At 44.8% G+C, this 17,694-nt stretch overlaps 1 protein-coding gene across 1 annotated transcript; it reads right to left on the bottom strand.

Moving 5' to 3' along the window:
- Positions 1-1,989: 1,989 nt before the first annotated feature.
- Positions 1,990-16,785, bottom strand: f8 (coagulation factor VIII, procoagulant component). Its single transcript, XM_080465620.1, has 27 exons — positions 16,439-16,785; positions 16,195-16,292; positions 15,879-16,001; positions 14,319-14,531; positions 13,556-13,738; positions 13,195-13,298; positions 12,679-12,799; positions 12,254-12,527; positions 11,990-12,155; positions 11,766-11,853; positions 11,279-11,496; positions 11,044-11,182; positions 10,127-10,336; positions 8,647-9,539; positions 8,388-8,530; positions 7,866-8,031; positions 7,511-7,750; positions 6,803-7,031; positions 6,536-6,718; positions 6,046-6,162; positions 5,588-5,659; positions 5,294-5,379; positions 5,025-5,180; positions 4,753-4,897; positions 4,512-4,660; positions 2,929-3,111; positions 1,990-2,198 (listed from the first exon to the last, which is right to left on the bottom strand). Exons 1-27 carry the CDS (start codon positions 16,648-16,650, stop codon positions 2,034-2,036), a joined length of 5,076 nt encoding a protein of 1,691 aa, XP_080321746.1. The 5' UTR covers positions 16,651-16,785; the 3' UTR covers positions 1,990-2,033.
- Between the last annotated feature and the right edge of the window lie 909 nt (positions 16,786-17,694).

The following is a 17,694-nucleotide window of genomic DNA, read 5'->3' as shown; positions in this document are numbered from 1 at the left end:
CCCTTGCGGCGCCTTGTTTGGGGGGGTGTGGCCCCCCTGGTCCTAGGCCGGCCGCTCGGGGGGTGGGGTGGGGCAGCGCGGGGGGTCCAGCTGGGCCAAGGTCCTAGCGACGGGGGGACCCCCTCCCTCAGAACCCTCCCTGCCTTACCTCACCTTATATTACCCCACAATAGGGAACAGTGGGGCGGTGCCTAGGTGGGGGGTCCAGGCTACTTAATTGCGGTCTGGGTCCTCCCCCGACTTTGCACCACCCACAATTTTAACCACACTTAGTCATGCAGGGTCTTGAGGGGGTAAGCCGCTTTCGGGGTTCTGCCGCTTGTCAGCGGTAGAACGCCCGGGCCCCGCTACCCCCCAATTTTAAACCGCACCATAGACACACACATCGCATCCACCTTTTCAAAACACAAAAACACACCCTTACATACATCCAACACACATATAGGGCAGGGGAAGGGCGGGAGACGTGGCTCCCCCCAGCACCTCCCGCTGGGGTCCCGCCCCGGCCCGGGGTGAGTGCGGCTGGAGTACGGGGGGCGCGCTCCCTCGGGCGCGGCGCTTGTGGGGGGGCTGGGGTGCGGTGCTCCTTCTCCACTTGCTGTTGGATTGGTGGAGGTTGGGATACCGCGGTGGCCGGGAGGGGGCCCGGCCGGCGGCCTGAGGGTGCGAGAGTCATCACTCCCCCCCCCGTTCCGTGTGTGTGTGTGTGTGTGTGTGTGTGTGTGTGTGTGTGTGTGTGTGTGTGTGTGTGTGTGTGTGTGTGTGTGTGTGTGTGTGTGTGTGTGTGTGTGTGTGTGTGTGTGGGTGTGTGGGTGTGTGGGTGTGTGGGTGTGTGCGGGGTGGGTCATGGGTTGGGTTTCCCAATCAAGACCCGGGGGGAGGGGTTATGGGGCGGGTGGATTATGAGGCTCCTGGGGGTGTAGAGTTGACTGTTCTCCGACCGGGGCCTGCGCCGGGCTTCGCTTTCCTGGGTCTGGGGGCGGGGCTGGTCCGGGGCGCGGCGGCTGGGGCCGTCTCTGCCTTGCCGGGTTGGGGGGGGCGGTGGGTGGGCCTGTTCCCGGGGGTGCGGTGGGACTCGCCGCCGGGGTTGGGGGGGCTCTCGGCCCGCTCGGCCCGGGGGCCCTGCTCCGGCCTTTTCTCGGCTTGGCGGCTTGGGTCGGGGCCTGGGGCCCTGTGCCCTTTGTCCTTCTCTTGTGGGCCCCTCTTGCCTGGGGGGGATTCCTCTCTGCATTCTCCGTCGGGTGCTTTTTGGGCGGGGGCGGGGCTCTCTGGGGTGGTTCGCTGGGGTCTCCCCGGGCCTGGGGGGCTTCTGTCTGCCGGGGTGGCGGTGTCCGGGCGCGGTGGCCTCGGACCCCGGGGTGTCACCACGGGTCCCCCCACAACAGTTCCGGCCACACCCAGTGGACAAGCCACACACACTCACATACACGCACACACACACACACACACTTTCACTCCTCACGAAAGGTGCTTCTGAAGTTGCTTGTTGTCTGTCATCATTTGCTCAAACTTTAAAAATCATGTTCCTCTTTTGTTGTTGCCTCTTTGTTATTTCATGTTCCTGCTTCACGTTACTGTCTAGATAGAGCTGCTCAGGCTGGTTCAATCTAATAACAGTTGGAAAGTATTTGGATGAGTGTGATTATTGCAAATAATATATGTAGCACAACAAGGACATTGTATGTTATCCCCTTCCCCCCACCCCCCTCCCCCCACCCCCCTCGACTTTCTTCTCTCTCTTCTCTTCTCTCTCTCTTTGTGCGTTCCCCCCCGGTCGTGTACGGCAGCCATGCCAGCTTCTGACGGAGAAGGCAACAGGAGGAGACTCCAGGTCTCTCCCTGTTGCAAGACCAAAAACTGTTCTGACTCCGAAGGCTCTCAATCACATCATATTGTTGGCCCAAGCTGCCGAACAGGACAAGGGCAAAGAAAAAAAAAAAAAGAAAAAAAAAAAAAAAAAAAAAAAAAAAAAAAAAAAAAAAAAAACTGCCCGTGGTAGTAAAAGCTGCAGCCGCGGCCTCGTGCAGCGGGGATCAGGCCGTCTGCTGCGTGTCACAGCCCAGCACCTCCAGACGGAGGGCGATCCCGTTGATCCAACCCCGCGGGTGGAGACGGAGGTAGCGGCCAAAAAGTGGAGGGTCGAATACGGTCAGAGCCTCTTCGTTTTCATTGTCTGGATTGTCGTTTCCCCTGAAGATCTGACGAATAAAGGACAGCAGGGGTTAAAGAATTAAAGAGGAAACGTACAAATGAATATGTAAAATAATCAGGGTGATTTACGCTCATTCTCATTAGAAATTGTGACGGATTCTGACATTCTGCTTGTTTAACGGCGTCACCTGCCTGACCACTTGTAAACCTCGAAATGGGACTTTTCAGATCTGCATCAACGCAACTTTTTACACCTTTAGATTCATGTTTATTTAATTTTTTTTCTTTTATTATATTAAAAAAAATAAAGTCATTACATACATTTTTAACAAAAATATAGCACTCTAGATTTTTGTGCTTAAATAAATAAATAAATAAATAAATAAATAAATAAATAAATACTTTATCCATGTGGTTTTGAGTCGTATCCTGGTATAAATGTTCCACACATGTTGGGCGTTCACAGATGAATCATGGTTTCTCTTTAGGACTCATGCCCAGCCTTTAGTACACTGTGTGTCCGTGAAACGTGAAAACACGTGAATAAGATTCTTTTAGTCAGCTCCTAAAAAAAGACTCGATGATATAGGAAATAGTGTAACAGAGAATACCGTCAGCATTACGAATGAATTTATTGGACTACATGAAAGCAGCAAAACCCCCCCTGAGTCAGTTTGGACTGCTTTTTGTAAATTACACAGGAATCTTTGATGACACTTTAGGCCTTTCATATGGAAAAAATCTTGGAGTGAAGCATGACATTCGCAGTGAGCATACCTTCTCTCTTTGGGATTTCTCCTCCAGCACGCTGCTCCAGGACTGTCTGTCATGGCTGATGGTGACTGAGAACTCAGTCACCATCAGCTTGGTGAGCAGTGACTGTGCCCCCTGTGTGATGACTCCCGTGATGCGCCTCACTCTCCCGAGGTCCACCTGCAGCCACTCGTGGGGGTTGTTGTACTGAGGTAATGAGGGGAGAGAGAGAGAGAGAAAAATATTACTGGATTTTTCAGAAGCACACCGACACCATATTGTAAAAAGCCTCTTAAGGAAAGTGAAAGTGGAGCTGTTTTTATGGTTACAGTTCATAAAAATGATGATTATTACTTCCTCTCTATCAGAATTAAATCTCTGAACTGTCATAAATTATGTTAAAATATGAATGGAATGTTATTCAATTAAGATAAAAAAAACAACAACTAATTGGACAAAACAATACAGATACATGCAACTGCATATAGCAGTCGCAGATTAAAGAAAGAAAGCAAACAGAAGGCCAAAAGGAAAAAGGAAAAACCACACCACTTCCTCTCCCACATTCACCCGAGGAGACTGAGAAACTAGGAAAATACTTCTACTGGCAGCGAGTCTTTTTTCCACTGCGCTCCGTGGGCAATGACATAGCTCTGAATAGCTGACGCCAGATGAACCCGTAATGCGCTTCTAATTCATTTGTTCCTTTTTAAACTTACACACAATAGAGAAAGAGGTTGGTAACGACTAACATAGTGAAAAGTGACTCAACGATAAAACTCAGTGTGGTTGCAGCCGGAGCTCCACTTCTCGCCTGTAGTTTTATCATCAACTTTTTACTTAAGCAATGGTGACAATCTGTCTAATCATCTGCTTTTGCTTTTTACCAGAGGAAGCAACAGGAAGTAATTAGGACTTGCACTAATGCCTTGGCTGGTTTTTACAGCGGATGCATTACACCGGATAATGGTGAACAATTGGCCTGAGCACTGACCTCTGGTCAAAGATCACACACAGCGTGTTAAACGACAGTGTAATAGTTCAGCCCGTGGGACGAACTACACCGACAGCTCAGTGCTGCAAAGTGTGAGGATAAGGTGTGATGACGAAAAAGAAAAAAGAAAACGAGAGCGTTTGGTGGAGAAAATCAAGCTCTTGAGAAAGTGTCCCAGGATAACTGTGACGGTTCTGACGCTCAAATGCAAAATAGACTAGACTATATCTTCATCTGAAATTTATCTTTGTCTTCTTTTTTTTCAGTCCAAAGCTGAGAAATCTGTAACAAAGCTCAGACATACTGTCCCTGGCTGCAACCCATGGATGCTTGAATCTAATTAAACTGAAATCAAGGGAGCAGAAGTAAAGAAAATGTAATACTGGTCGCTGGAATACTGTAAAACATGCTCATATTAATAAAAAATTTTTTTTTAATGCCATCTGTCATCAACAGCAGCTAGATTGTCCTGGTTATTATAATATACACGTGTTTAAATGAGCCTGCAGCCTTTATTTGACAAACTAGGGCATTTTGTTTCAGTTTTGACTGATACGTGGAGCATGCACATTATATTTTAAGTGTATTTGTATTTCAGAGTGTGCGTGTTCACCCTTGGCCTCCAGGCGTTGGCTCTGCCTTTCTCATGGAGCCGAGCCAGACTGGGGCTCCAGGTCAGCAGCAGGCTGGAATAATAGGAGGAGGCATTGAAGCTGCTGTCGTTAATCAGCCTCCTCTGGAGTCCGAGAGGGAGCGAGCAGCCTGGTCAAACACAAGGCGGTCATGAAAAACAGAGTCGTTCTCATCACGTTCGCGGGCTGCATCGGTTCCGTCGCGGCTCGAAAGAAACTCACTGTTGAGGTCGCAGCCCAGCAGCTCCAGGCGCAGGGCCGGCCTCTGCTCGTAGCTGATGGGCTGAATCCTGACGTAGCGCGCCACAAACGGTGGGGAGAAGCGGTTCTCTTTCACCTTGGAGCTGTCCAGATTCCCGTGGAAATTCTACAACAGGACCAGGCAAACTTTAGTTTAACTTCAGGGACCGTGCACGGTGCGTTTTCAGTATTTACACCAAGTCAGAACTCAAGACGGAATCAGAGCAGTAGAAAGATTCAGTATGTGGACATACGTAGTTCTTCCTGGTGCTGTTTCCTCTGTAAGTGGTCCAGGTCTCCTGGTCGAGGCTGTACGAGACACTGAAGAGGGTGATGTAATGGTTCCTCAGCTTCGAACTTACTCCCTGAGTCTGGACCCCGTGCAGCAAGGTGGGCACCTGAAGGTCAACCTGATAACACACACATCATGTTCTGTATTTTTGATTTGTATGTTCGCGTCACAAAGTGAATAGTTTATATGACTATCTCGCATCACGTAGAAGGAAAACAAACTATAACTAACCTGTAACCAGGACTTCTTGTTTCTTCCCATCCAGGCGTTGATGTAACCGGTCTGCTCTAGCCTCGCCAGCCTCGGCTCCCAGTAATCTGCGCACACGGGCAGACGCACAGTTGTAGTACATTGTGCAATCTCACCATGGGTACCTTCATAAAAGCCATTTTATTTTCAATGTACCGAGTATTAGTGATAAGCTATTACTTATTCTTTTAAACGAAAGTTCTTATGAATCTTCTTTGTGCTGAATTGAAAAAAAAAACCAACAACCCCAGACCCCCCTCAAACCGACTCTCTTACCTATGTGATCTGATGCTGTGATCTGGTAATCCTCAATCCGTCCTGATTTCATCCCCAGAGGCAAGGCGCATCCTGCAAGAGTCCAGTTTATTAACATGTGTCAGAGTGTGTACTACATACAGTTGAACCCTGAGACACAAATAACAGGTCTGGACTGTGTAGGATTACTCTACACAGTTATATAGAGGGGGATTTGTTTGTTTGACCTTTTCATTTCCGCCTTGGATCAAACCGCTTATATTGTATTAAACACACAGACAACAATATGAATATACAACAACTGGAGTATCTGGACAGAACCTATGCATGCACAGTGAGAACACGCAAAACTCCACCCTGAGAAGAAACTGGGCACATTCTCGCTCTGGGCCCAGAGCACCAAGCACAATTACACCGTATGACACTCCAGAGTCAATCAAATGAAGAATATCAATTAATCACAAAGAGGTGAAACCTACGTGGATTGTAGACCAGCAGTTTAGCTCTCATGCCAGCAAGCTGGTAGTCGCCTATGATGCACTCCACCAGCCATGTGCCCACTGTGGAGGGTCTCATCTCCACCGTGCCAAACACACCTGGAGAAGGGAGGAGTACAACGCCGTGAAAATTCAAGTGACACATGGAGTGTATTTGTCAGAAAACATTGCTAAACTTGAAATATATTTTTCTTTAGCATTCCTCGTTTGATTACGTGGAAGCTTCCCTGAAGTCGTTTGAATAAAAATTGCACGGTTAAAGTAAATTAAACTACAAAGTCATTTCTGAAGAATAAAAATATTCGGTATGTATAAATGTCATTTTATGTTAAATTCAAATATAATGAGACGTCTGCCAGCATCCGTTTGTACCTCAAATGTCTTTACACAAGTATTAACAGAGGATGCATTCATAAATGATGTAACGGAGCGTGAGAGGGAGAAATGAAAATGTGTCTAAGCGCATATTTACCGGGAAAGAGGTTGTAAACGCCCATTCGGTGCACCTCTTTGGCGTGAACTGTGAAAGGTAAACCATGGAAGTGCACAGCGTGGTATTCTCTGTCGCTTCCCACATTCAGAAGGTGCCAGCGGACCGGCTGGTGTTGAGCCATCGACAGACCGGGGAGAGTCTCCGCCACGTATCCGTTTATTGCTTCAAAACACATTGCGGTTATTTTCGTGAGCACAAACAGAAAGCAACAGTCACCGAAGCGGAAAGCAGAACTTCCGTCTTCACCTGCAAACTTGTTGCTGGTGTGGTACCAGGGGTCAGCGGTGTTGGCCTGACAAGGTGGGGCGCAATGACGCTGCAGGTTCTCCTCCATGTACCAGCTCTTAGTTTCATCGAAGGTGTGGAAGAGCAGGGAAAACTCCTGGATACCTCGCTGGGTGTTCAGGTGAGTCTGCAGGGTGCCAGACTTACAGATCACCAGAGGACCTATCAGTCCAGAGTGAAGGTCCCGCTCCTGGAAAAGAGTCAAGAAATATACTTTTTTTTCTCCCAATTCTATGAATGAAATGACTTCAGGTGAAGAAGAAACGTGTAAATTATAATCAGAGATCATATTATGATTATAGTTATTGCAGGTATGCAAATAAAAGGGATTGTGTTTATTTTCAAAATGATTTCAAAGAAGCAATAGATACAATATCAAACTAATAGGAATTTATTTTTTTCCAATATATTTTCTTTTAACATTGCTAAAGGTCAAACAAATTAAGAAGATAGGATAAGCTCTAATGCAAAACTACATCCGTAACAGGCATAACAGTTGCAGACTGTATATAAAGATAATTTGTGTATTTTCATTTTCAATGGCTGCAAAGTTCAGGATTTAACCAAAACATTAAATGGACAAATGTGACAATACTGTATAATACACTGTCCATGGTCTAGTATTATGAAGCGTCTAGTTCTGGTTTTGTTTAATCAGGTGATGCAGACCTTGTCCACCGTGGAGTAGTAGGCCCCCGCCTTGCAGTCGAATTCAGACTCGGTGGGTCCCTGTTTCCAGGTGACTCTCCAGTTGTAGGTCCGGGATTCTCCGGGGGGGACGGGCTCTCCGGGGACCCCAGGCGGAGCAGAGGAGGAACTAGTTTGGATGAAGCTGGTCTCTGGGCTTCGGTCGTAAACTCCCTGAAGGTGAAAGGAGTACGGTCTCACAGCTTTGTTCTTAAACGTCACCTGGGATGAGAAGGAGAGGGAGGCAAAGAGGTTACTGGATAGTTTTGAAGATCTTCATTCCAGACAAATTTGAGGTAGTTGCTGGGGGCTGCAGTTAATGTTTCAGTGTGCTCACAGTCAGCAGGTCATTGATCTCTGTTCTGATGACGGGTCCCATGATTCCCAGGTGCTCCTGGAGCTCTCCTCTGCCTGCAGGACGCAGGAAGTCTTTGTCCCGGTAAGCTCGGAACACCACCTTCTTATACTCAGGCAGGAACTTCCTCATCCCTCGACGCATTTCACTGGAAGAAGCAATGAAATCTTTACAGCTCTTTGCTCAGATTGAATGGTAAGTGACGCTACTGGACTGACATGTGGAACATAAACAACACGACAAGTAACTTCATCGACAAGGTCAGGTTGTTATCCTGCATGGGTATTATGGATTGGTGCAATCAATGAGTGTGAAATGGTGAATACAGCTTGTAGGTAGACGTCGGGATGACAGATGAATCATGAAAGGCAATTTGTATCGTCTTTACTCTCAACTAAATTCAGGCTATGGTGTGATTTATTTCTCTGTCGTGGAAAGAAATCAACACAACAAAAGAGCAAATCTTCAAAAAGGCAAAATCAGTGGCTGAGATCTGATTTGTACTTGGGTTTGATGAGTTGATGTGGAGTTTGGATGCCGTAGTCCCAGATGACCTCCTCTGCAGCGATGTAGTAGTGACGAGGTCTGACCTCTCCAGAGCGCATGTCCAGGTAATCTGCTGCAGATATATCTGACATGCTGTTCTCCTGTGGGAGAAGATTCATGTTTTTGTTTCACTTCTGGCATTTAGAGTTTTTGCTTTTTTAAAAAAAAATTGTTAACTTCCCCGAATGTAAAACATAACCACTGTCATCAAACGTACCTCTTCACCGTAGTCATCATACTCGAGGGACAGGTTCACCGTCGTGTTGTCATTTGCAGAAGTGAAGTTGTATTCCAGATCAAGAAGATCGTCCGTCAGCGGCTCAAGTTTGGAGTGAATGTAGTTTTGTGTTACTGAGTTTTGATGCGTCTCATCCGAGTTATTTATTTTCAAAGATGGAATCTTCTGCTCTTCCCGCGATTCTCTGTTTGATAAAATCTCATTGCTTTCCTCATGTTCCCCCGTCGTTCTGTTCTGTTCTTTCTGCAGTTCATCTTCTTCCTCAGCCTTCGGCTCCACACCTGCATACGTCAGGTTAGCTCCAACGTCTCCTTCAATCGTCACGGTAGTTCCTTCTCCTTCGAACACTCCAGACGTCACGGTAGTTCCTTCTCCTTCGAACGCTCCAGACGTCACGGTAGTTCCTTCTCCTTCGAACGCGCCGGACGTCACGTCTTCCTCCGTCCAGTTTCCGTCCGCATGCCTCCTCTGTCTCACGCTGTTGTGTCCCCCGGCTTCGCTCTGGTTCAGTGAAGTGCTGCGCTCCACGTCTCTCTCCAGATCTTCCAGGATCTCCGGGGGGATTCCCCCATCGGAGGAGTCCACTGTGGGTACGGCCACTTTCTTCAGGTGACACGATGTACCCGAAACTCCACTTTGCTCTTCTGTGGCGTTGCCGAGGACTTTCTTACACACTTTGACCAACACGGTGCGATTCCGGGGTCCGAAGCCCCTCGGTTGGAAATCCATTTCATCAAGATAGTCGGCGATGTCTTCGTTCTCATCGTGATCAACCAGGGGGAGTTCTCCATTGTTGCAGGGGCGAACAGTGTAACGGATGCTCATTCCTCGATTCTTGAGGCTGCTGTCAAAGGCACTGATCTCCCACTCACCTGCAAGAAGATCAGAGGTGAGACGACACGCGACACGCAAACACGTCGGAACAGCCACAGCTATTCTTTATTTGTGGACAGGGAACACAACTATCCAAGCATATTAACATAAGTAGATTTCTGGATCTGTGGCCTTTTAAAAAATGTATGACTTGGTCTTGATGTTCAATGCTTCAAAAATATCTCGATGACATTTATTCTATTTATATAGAGTGGCTTACTTGACCTCCTGACCTTTCTTTTTCTAAAAAAAAAAAAAAAAGAACTAAACCTATAATTAAAGGTTACATTGAGAATACTAAAATTTTTTTTAACATTTGTACGCTGTGGCATGAAATCACATCAAGGTTTGATTATTGTGATAACTTTATATTCAGTGTTGATCAGCAGAGGAAATGTCTGGAAATACACATCTACATGTGTCAAAGTTTAATCTATATGCCATTAAATCTGAAGAACCAAAATAATCACAAATTTAAGTGAAAGATTAAATGATACAAAAGAGATGGTTGATTGAATATGCTGTACAATTTTGCACTAAAAGCTACTCTGGAAAGTACGTTGTCATTCCACGTTTTTGACCTCACCGATGAGCTCGGTCTCCATGGGAACGGTCACGCCGGTCATGGGGAAGAGTGTGAGGACGGACCGGTAGAGGCCGTCGTACTGAAACAGGTTTCCGGGGAAGTAAACAGACAGGAAGTCGCTCTGCGCGCCCACACTGGCCACATGCCAGAAGAGGACGTCAGACTTGCACATGACAAACTGACGCTTGCTGAACATGATGCCGTTCACACCTGCAGGACGGAAACAACAGGAGAAAGTTTCAATGACTGCCAGTTAACGTTTAAAACTAAATATGATTCAATATGCTCATATTATTAACCTAAATCAAATCAAATGATTCAATAATGAAATATGATTCAAGATGTATGACTCTTTCCACAACATTAACATCCTTAAATAAGCATTAGATCAATTTAACAGACCTTTCTGATGCTGTTCATTTATTTGTATTGGTTGGCTCTTTTGTTCATTTATTTGGCCGTAACTACTGAAGTATAAAAAAAAAGTCCCTTTCTTCAGAAGACATTCAAACCTACTCTGAATAAAATGTAAGAACAAGACGGACGGAGTATTTTCTTTTACTTTTGATGATTATTTCAGTGTTAAAATCCCTGTCAAGTATTATATTTGACGTGGTCCAGTAATGTTTCTTATGGTACATCTTGTCAGTGTTGTTCTGGTCGTGCCACTCTGACCAGCGATCTTCTTCTTCTTCTTCTTCTGACCAGTGTAACGCCAGCTCTTCTTTGGGTGGTTGTCAGTCTGCTCTTTAATTGTGCTTCATGAACTATTTATCGTTGTGCTGAACTTTGCTTGTTGCTTGTCTCTGGTTTAGATAATAAACTTTGTAAACCTCACCTGTCCCTGTCTCTTGGATCAATCCCTCTCATGAACATAAACAGACATGGAGACCGACGTGACCCAGACGTGTACTTACTGTAAATGACGTTGGACTCGTAGAGTTCGGGGTCTGAAGACGAGTTTTGACGGGACTGCTGCATGTTTTCATTGAAGTACCAACTTTTGTTCTCATCAAACACGGCGAATATCAGACTCAGCTTCTTATCGGGTCCCAACTGCACTCAGCCACAAAACAATACATGACATTACATTACACTTGTTCAATTGAAGCTCTGTCTTGCGAGGCTTGAATGCATTCATTCTCTCCTCACCAGTTGTCCTCTGATGTCGATGGCGTCGAACTTGCAGATGAGCAGCGTGCCCACCAGCCCGGAGGCCAGGTCCCTCTCTGGAGAGATGGTGCTCTGATACAAATGGGTCAGACATGTGGGGTCGCCCTCCAGGGGCCCGTCATCTGTTGTCAGCCTCCAAACATAGCCAAACGTCCCGTTAGGGGGAACTTCCATGGAGCGCAGGTCCTTTTCTGCATCTGTTTCATTCGATTAGAACAAAATTGTATGTAAACTGATCGGTAGAAACATTCAGGAGAGCATTTACTGTGTTTGTCATTCTTTCACCAGTAACTTCAAATGGAAGCTGATTCTCATTTGATTGAGATAACTGGCATATTTCCGGGTTGTGTACACGTGGGAATATTTTAACATAATAATCCATATGCTGGCTGAATTTAGAGCCATTATGTGTACAATTATATTTTAATTACAGTATTTCTCACATTATGCGACACGTACAACTTACCATTGGTGGATCTCTGCAGTGGATAGATCTTATTGATACCATTGGGGTAGATGTTGAAAGGTCGACTGGCCATGTTTCGAAATGTGATCTGAAAACAAACCAAACCAAATGATCAATACAACAACATACAAAGAGCAAATTGTTCAGAAAGTAAAATGCGACGTATGTTCTCTGGTGTTTGTGGCTGGTATTGAGTTCAGTCGTCAGATATTTGATGTACTCACATGGAACTGATCGTTAACTTTTCCTTTGAGAACTGGGCCCAGCAGCGTTTTGCTGGGGTTTTTCCTCTGAGTGAACGATCCATCTGTGTACTCCACATATGCCACTTTTTTATAGGTGTAGCCTAAATGATGAGACGCTGCTGGCAAATATCTGGACTGCATCTCACTGAAGTAAGGACGAAAAAAAAAAAAAAGTGTGTCAAGTCACTTCCTATGTGTGGAGTCATCCAGTCACTGTCATGTGTTTTCCTCCTCGGGCCCTACCTGTCTGTGGTTGTGAGGTGAGGTGTGTAGTCCCAGGTGATTTCCTCAGCGGCGATGTAATGCACCCAGGTTGCGGACTGCTGTCCTCTGCTGGTTCTGGCCTGAAACTTTTGTTTTTTGGGTTGAAAGCTGATGGTGTTGAACATATCCTCGTCATCAAAGTAGTCGTCCATGTCGTCTTTGTAATCCTTGTGTTTGACCCTGCGTAAGTCAGGAACTGGCGGAGCAACTATGTCGGGGCATTTCTCCACCGTGAACATCGCCTCCATGCCATCTGGGTACCGGAGGAGGCAAAAGTGGAAAGTTTAGGAAGTTATTTTTTCTGTTTTCTGAACAATGATAATAGTAATTCCTCCTCAACCAGGTAATATAGTTAGAATCCAACTGATTTATGTTAGAAAGGCAGACCGGATGTTTTTTCCTACCATGTCGGTGAGCATTTATCTGACAACTGATGAGAAAGCGGCCTGTGGCGTAGGGTCTCATTTCTGCCGTGATGAAGGTCAAAGGGGTCACCTCCATGGTGAGTTTACGATGAGTCAAAACCTTGAAAAGAAAATCATAACTTACAGTGGATTTTGATATACCAAGAAAAAAAAATATCTTTATTTCTTCGATATTTGGTGAAAAGTCTCAAATCTGAAAGTATGCAAGTTTCATATGGGATTTCTTGTTCTTGTTATTCAGTTAAACAGGCTTCCTTATCGTTGGAATGAATGTCCAGATTGATAAAAACAGATAATGTAATGCTGTTTAGACTGTACTTTATGCATGCACCTTTTAACAACAACAGTAATAATAATAATAACAACAACAACAACAACAACAACAACAATAATAATAATAATAATAAATCTGTTCTTACCCATAACCCTAATTCTTTAATTGAGTATAAGTGTTGTTTTTTTTTTTTTGTTTTTTAAATAAAAAGCCTAAATCACCTGTAAAGAGTGATCCTGAAAGCGAATGGAGTGGATTTCTGGAGCTGTTCCCACCCCGATCAGATGCCAAAACACAGGAGTGCGACCTTGACACACTGTTAAACCTACACACACACACACACACACACACACACACACACACACACACACACACACACACACACACACACACACACACACACACACACACACACACACACACACACACACACACACACACACACACACACACACACACACACACACACACACACACACACACACACAAAGTGAGATGTGGAGCCAAATTCCTGCGCAGACAACCGTTACTGCAGCCACTTCGTCAGCAACTCTGTAACGAACCCTCGGACAGCCTCATTACCTGGTAGCGTAGAGTTGACATATCCATTGACTGTGTGGTATTCCTTCCTGCCCTTTGTCCTCTTGAACCTCTCTCTGCTCACCCTCTCCCCGACCTCCCCGTACCAACTTTTGGTCTCGTCAAACACTGCGAACAGCAGGACGAATGCTGGAGATTTTCTCTGCCGGGTTCCAGTGAGGGCACCTGAAGGAGCGATCAGAAAGTACGTGGAATAAAAGGCCGGGGTAGACTATAACCGAACCGTATCAAGGACATGTTGTCTACTCATGACTTTTCTTTTATCTGTGGAAATATAGTTCAGCGCTACTCGTACTTTTATCACTGCTGGATGGACTGAGGTACAGTACTTATGGTTCTGAATGAGTCTTATGAACCATTTGGATGCTTTGACTTCTCCGACAGCATCTTCTCCAGGTTAATGTTTGTAATGCTGACACAAATTAAGTACAAACACCTATCTCAGCTGGCTCTATCCTTCATTTCACTAGATGATTATTCGTATCACCCTCTACTGCTCTAGGAGCATCATTATGCAGAAAATATCCAGTTAATGTAATAAAACCACTGAGAAGGAAGTGTGAACCTGCTTGACTGGTGTGATGTGTCTAACATAGCTGCACGGCTGCATATCGTTTGCCCTGAAACAAGACAACATTCAATGTTAAAATATTTAATATTGACCATTTCGGCCTTAAGCCATGTGTAGTCTCTCAAATGTTATGTGGTAATGAAAGTGAAAACGGCCTCACCGTGCTGCACTGACCTGATTTACAGATGAGCAGGGCACCGATGAGTCCTGAGTTGAGGTCTCGGACCGTGTCCACCTGGGATGAATACGTGTAGGTCAGGCAGTCGGGGTCACTGGCTGTGGGACCGTCTTCAGGGCTGATGTCCCACACATACTGATAGTATCCTCCGGGAGAGACGGCGTCATCCTCCTTCTCCTGACCTGCCGTGGAGTCATCATACCCGGCTCCTGCAAAATACAAGACGCGACGTGACTCCGTCTGACTCCTCAGTATTAGTTTAGGCAGCAGAAATACTTTAGAGTAAGAAAACTACAGTCATAACAGTATCCTGGAGGAAAAAATTCAGTTTAAATGAATTCCCAGTGATATTTCCAATAGCAGGCCACAAATTACAAGAAATCTCTGGGTGGTATTAAAGACAACATGAATAAATTGTTTGTTGAAATAACGACCTTGAATTCATGATGATCCATCCACCCTACCCGACCTAGAGTCACTCACATTCACTATTTACACACTTAGAAGCACTAATTGACCTCAAATGCATGTTGGGGTTTTTTTGGAATGTAGGAGGAAATAGCATGAGTACCCAGTGAAAATCCACACATGCACAGGAGCAACGTCCAAACCGGGACCATGAGGCAGGAGCTGTAGCCACTGTCCAACCGTGTTTGGACCCATTTAACAAAACAAAATGAGAAAAAAGGAAACCAGCTTTGTATTCTGCAGTTAAAACACATCTTGAAAAAGCAGTTTCACATTAATCTTCAATATCTAAATGATGGACAGGTACGAATGCATATGTGCAGACGGCCACATGGGGGGGGGGGGGGGACTACTTTTCTCCACCATTAATACTACACATTGATAAGCCTCACAAAGTCTCATTCCTGGATGTGATAAGGGCAACTTTGCAGATTATGATAAGCTGAGTTCAAGGAATCTACCCTGTGGCAGGAAGACATGAGCTGCTTATAAGAAAATCGACAGCGGCATTAGGACACATGCCAACACTCTCTGCAGAGGGCGTTAACGGTGTCAGTCCTCTGCAGGCCAGGATATTCACTCATATCCTCTCCAGTTGGGTACAGTTGAAGATGAAACAAGTTTGACTGTTTGACTCCAACTGGCTGCATCCTTATCTGCACACACAGGATATTGATAACCGTTGTTCTCCAGAATTTCTAAAGAATCAGTACATGACTTATTGAGAGCATGAGAAAACCCCACAGAGTCATAGTCTAGTTGATTCCTTTACGGTTTTAACAAAACATCGTTTTGAACTTTTATTTTGGTAGGCATCTGATTAACGTAGTTTTAATTATTTCAATAAATACCTGGACACATTTGCTCAGTTTACTTCAAACTGAAGGAACAACACGTGGGTAGCACCAAGCAATGTGCAATAGTTTTTTTTTTTTCCACATTACAAATGAGAATGAGTCAACAAGCCGAGTGAACTCACTGCTCGGCCATGAAGGAACAGCATGTTGCGGACTAATGAACAATCTGTAGCTGAAAAGTTTGTGTTTTTGTATCCTGGCAGCGGCTCATGCTGTGCACCTCACTTATACCTTCAGACTGTTTGGAGTAGCTGATTCCCACAGGGCTGATGCTGTATGGCTGAGAGGCCAGATTTTTGAAGTGGACCACCACTCTGTCACCAGCCTGGGCAGCTATCACTGGACCTTGGATACCTGCAAACACAACCCAGTCTTTGAGACACAAACATGCTCTGAAATTAACAGTTATTAACAGTGTTTGTCTGGATTGTGGATTTTCAAGATTTGACTGCACCAGATATTATTGAGTTATAAATATAGAAAAGTAAAAATGGAGTAAACGATGAGAAATATTTAAGAAAACCTGAGAAAAGTAGAACGGACCTACCTGTCCATGCAGATCTGTCCTTGGGAGAAGTGTACGTGGAGTCAGTGTACTCTCTGTAAACTGCCTTGATGTATTTCTGAGGAATGTCTTTGGATCTCCTTCCAAATAAATCACGAATAAAACCATCAGAGAATTGTCAGGGAATACGGTCCAAGACGACTCCCATTTAAACATTTTCAATTTCAATGAACAACTCAAGTTTTAAATGTGATTAAAGAACAAACACGGGAATGTTTTTCATCACCTCTGGTCTGTAGTTGGGTCAGCTTCGTCCAAGTAGATATAATCCCAGCCGATTTCCACAGCTGCTATGTAATAGTGTGCGGCCGGCGCAGCGGCGGCGGCGGAGGCGCACAGCAGCGGCAGCACGAGCGCGAGTGTGGCGGCGATCGCACCTGACGGCTCCATGGTGGCTCTGCCCGGTGAAAACTGTCCTCTGATCCGGGGCTGGAACATTTAAAGGGAGTAAAGGGGGAGGTGGGGGTGGAGAGGGGTCACCACACGGGGACGGTAAAGCACGTGGGTTATTAAGGGAGTGGGACGGCGCGCGCTCTGCTTTGATGAAGTCGGATTACATGAAAGTTGAATTTTCTGACTTGGACACATCACGAATCCGGGAAATAGAGCAGGGTTAATAATCTGTTAAATTAGTGGCAATTGCGTTGTAATACAAGTTTGGGTTCACGCGTAATACATTTGTAACATCCATCCATTCATCATCCACCCATCCATCCATCCATCTATCCATCCATTCATCCACCCCTGGATAGTTTACTTTTGGACTCAGAGGAAACAAGAAAAAACGGGTAAAATCCCCAACCTTCCCTCTGTGTGGATATATGTGTAAATACACGTATAATATGATATATAATATTATACAATACAGAACACATGTTTTCAAATTCCCGAATAAATCTTCTTGTGAGCATGACAATTTTGGAACTTGTATTTTTCTATTTGTGATTTTTTTAATTCAATAATTTGAGTTTATATGTCTACATATTCCATTGTAAAAAACAACAACTAATTCTTGAATATTTTGACTATAAGCTATAGTCAGATGATTATCACGAACTACATTTTGTTCCTGGTCAAAAGTGGCTGCAGATATGTTATTCTTGTACAAAAGAAATTATCCCACAATTAAACTAGGAAATTTCACATTTCAGAGTAAAACTCACAAATTGTTATGCATATTATTAAAATGTATTTTTTGTATTAGAATATTTATTGATACATTTTTGGAATCTTATCAGTCCATCTGATCAAACGAACTAAATCTTTTCAGAGAGAACACTTACCAGAACACAGCATAAAGGTTAAAACATATGACAACAAATGGCAAAGCAGAAATGTTGTTTACAGAATGACTTAACTGTGTGAAACTGTTATACGATAAAATGTACATATCAGATTTTGGTTTCACTGGGATGTAAATGCCCTTAGAGGAAATTAAACTATAAATAAATAATGTCCTGGGGAGTACTTACAAAGAAAGTC

The sequence above is a fragment of the Lipophrys pholis genome, assembly GCF_963383615.2.
Source record: "Lipophrys pholis genome assembly, chromosome: 6".
NCBI classification, from domain to species: domain Eukaryota; kingdom Metazoa; phylum Chordata; class Actinopteri; order Blenniiformes; family Blenniidae; genus Lipophrys; species Lipophrys pholis.
The sequence above is the reverse complement of the archived record's forward strand: the minus strand, read 5'-3'. Positions and strand labels throughout refer to the sequence as shown.

Bases quoted from the DNA above. Each gene is read 5' to 3' on its own strand.
- f8 (XM_080465620.1), bottom strand. From the start codon at position 16,650: ATGTTCCAGCCCCGGATCAGAGGACAGTTTTCACCGGGCAGAGCCACC. The intron at 7,751-7,865 runs GTGAGCACACTG...TTCTCATCCCAG, and splicing joins AGATCAATGACCTGCTGACT to GTGACGTTTAAGAACAAAGC. The intron at 5,660-6,045 runs GTAGGTTTCACC...GGACTCTTGCAG, and splicing joins ACTGCTGGTCTACAATCCAC to GATGCGCCTTGCCTCTGGGG.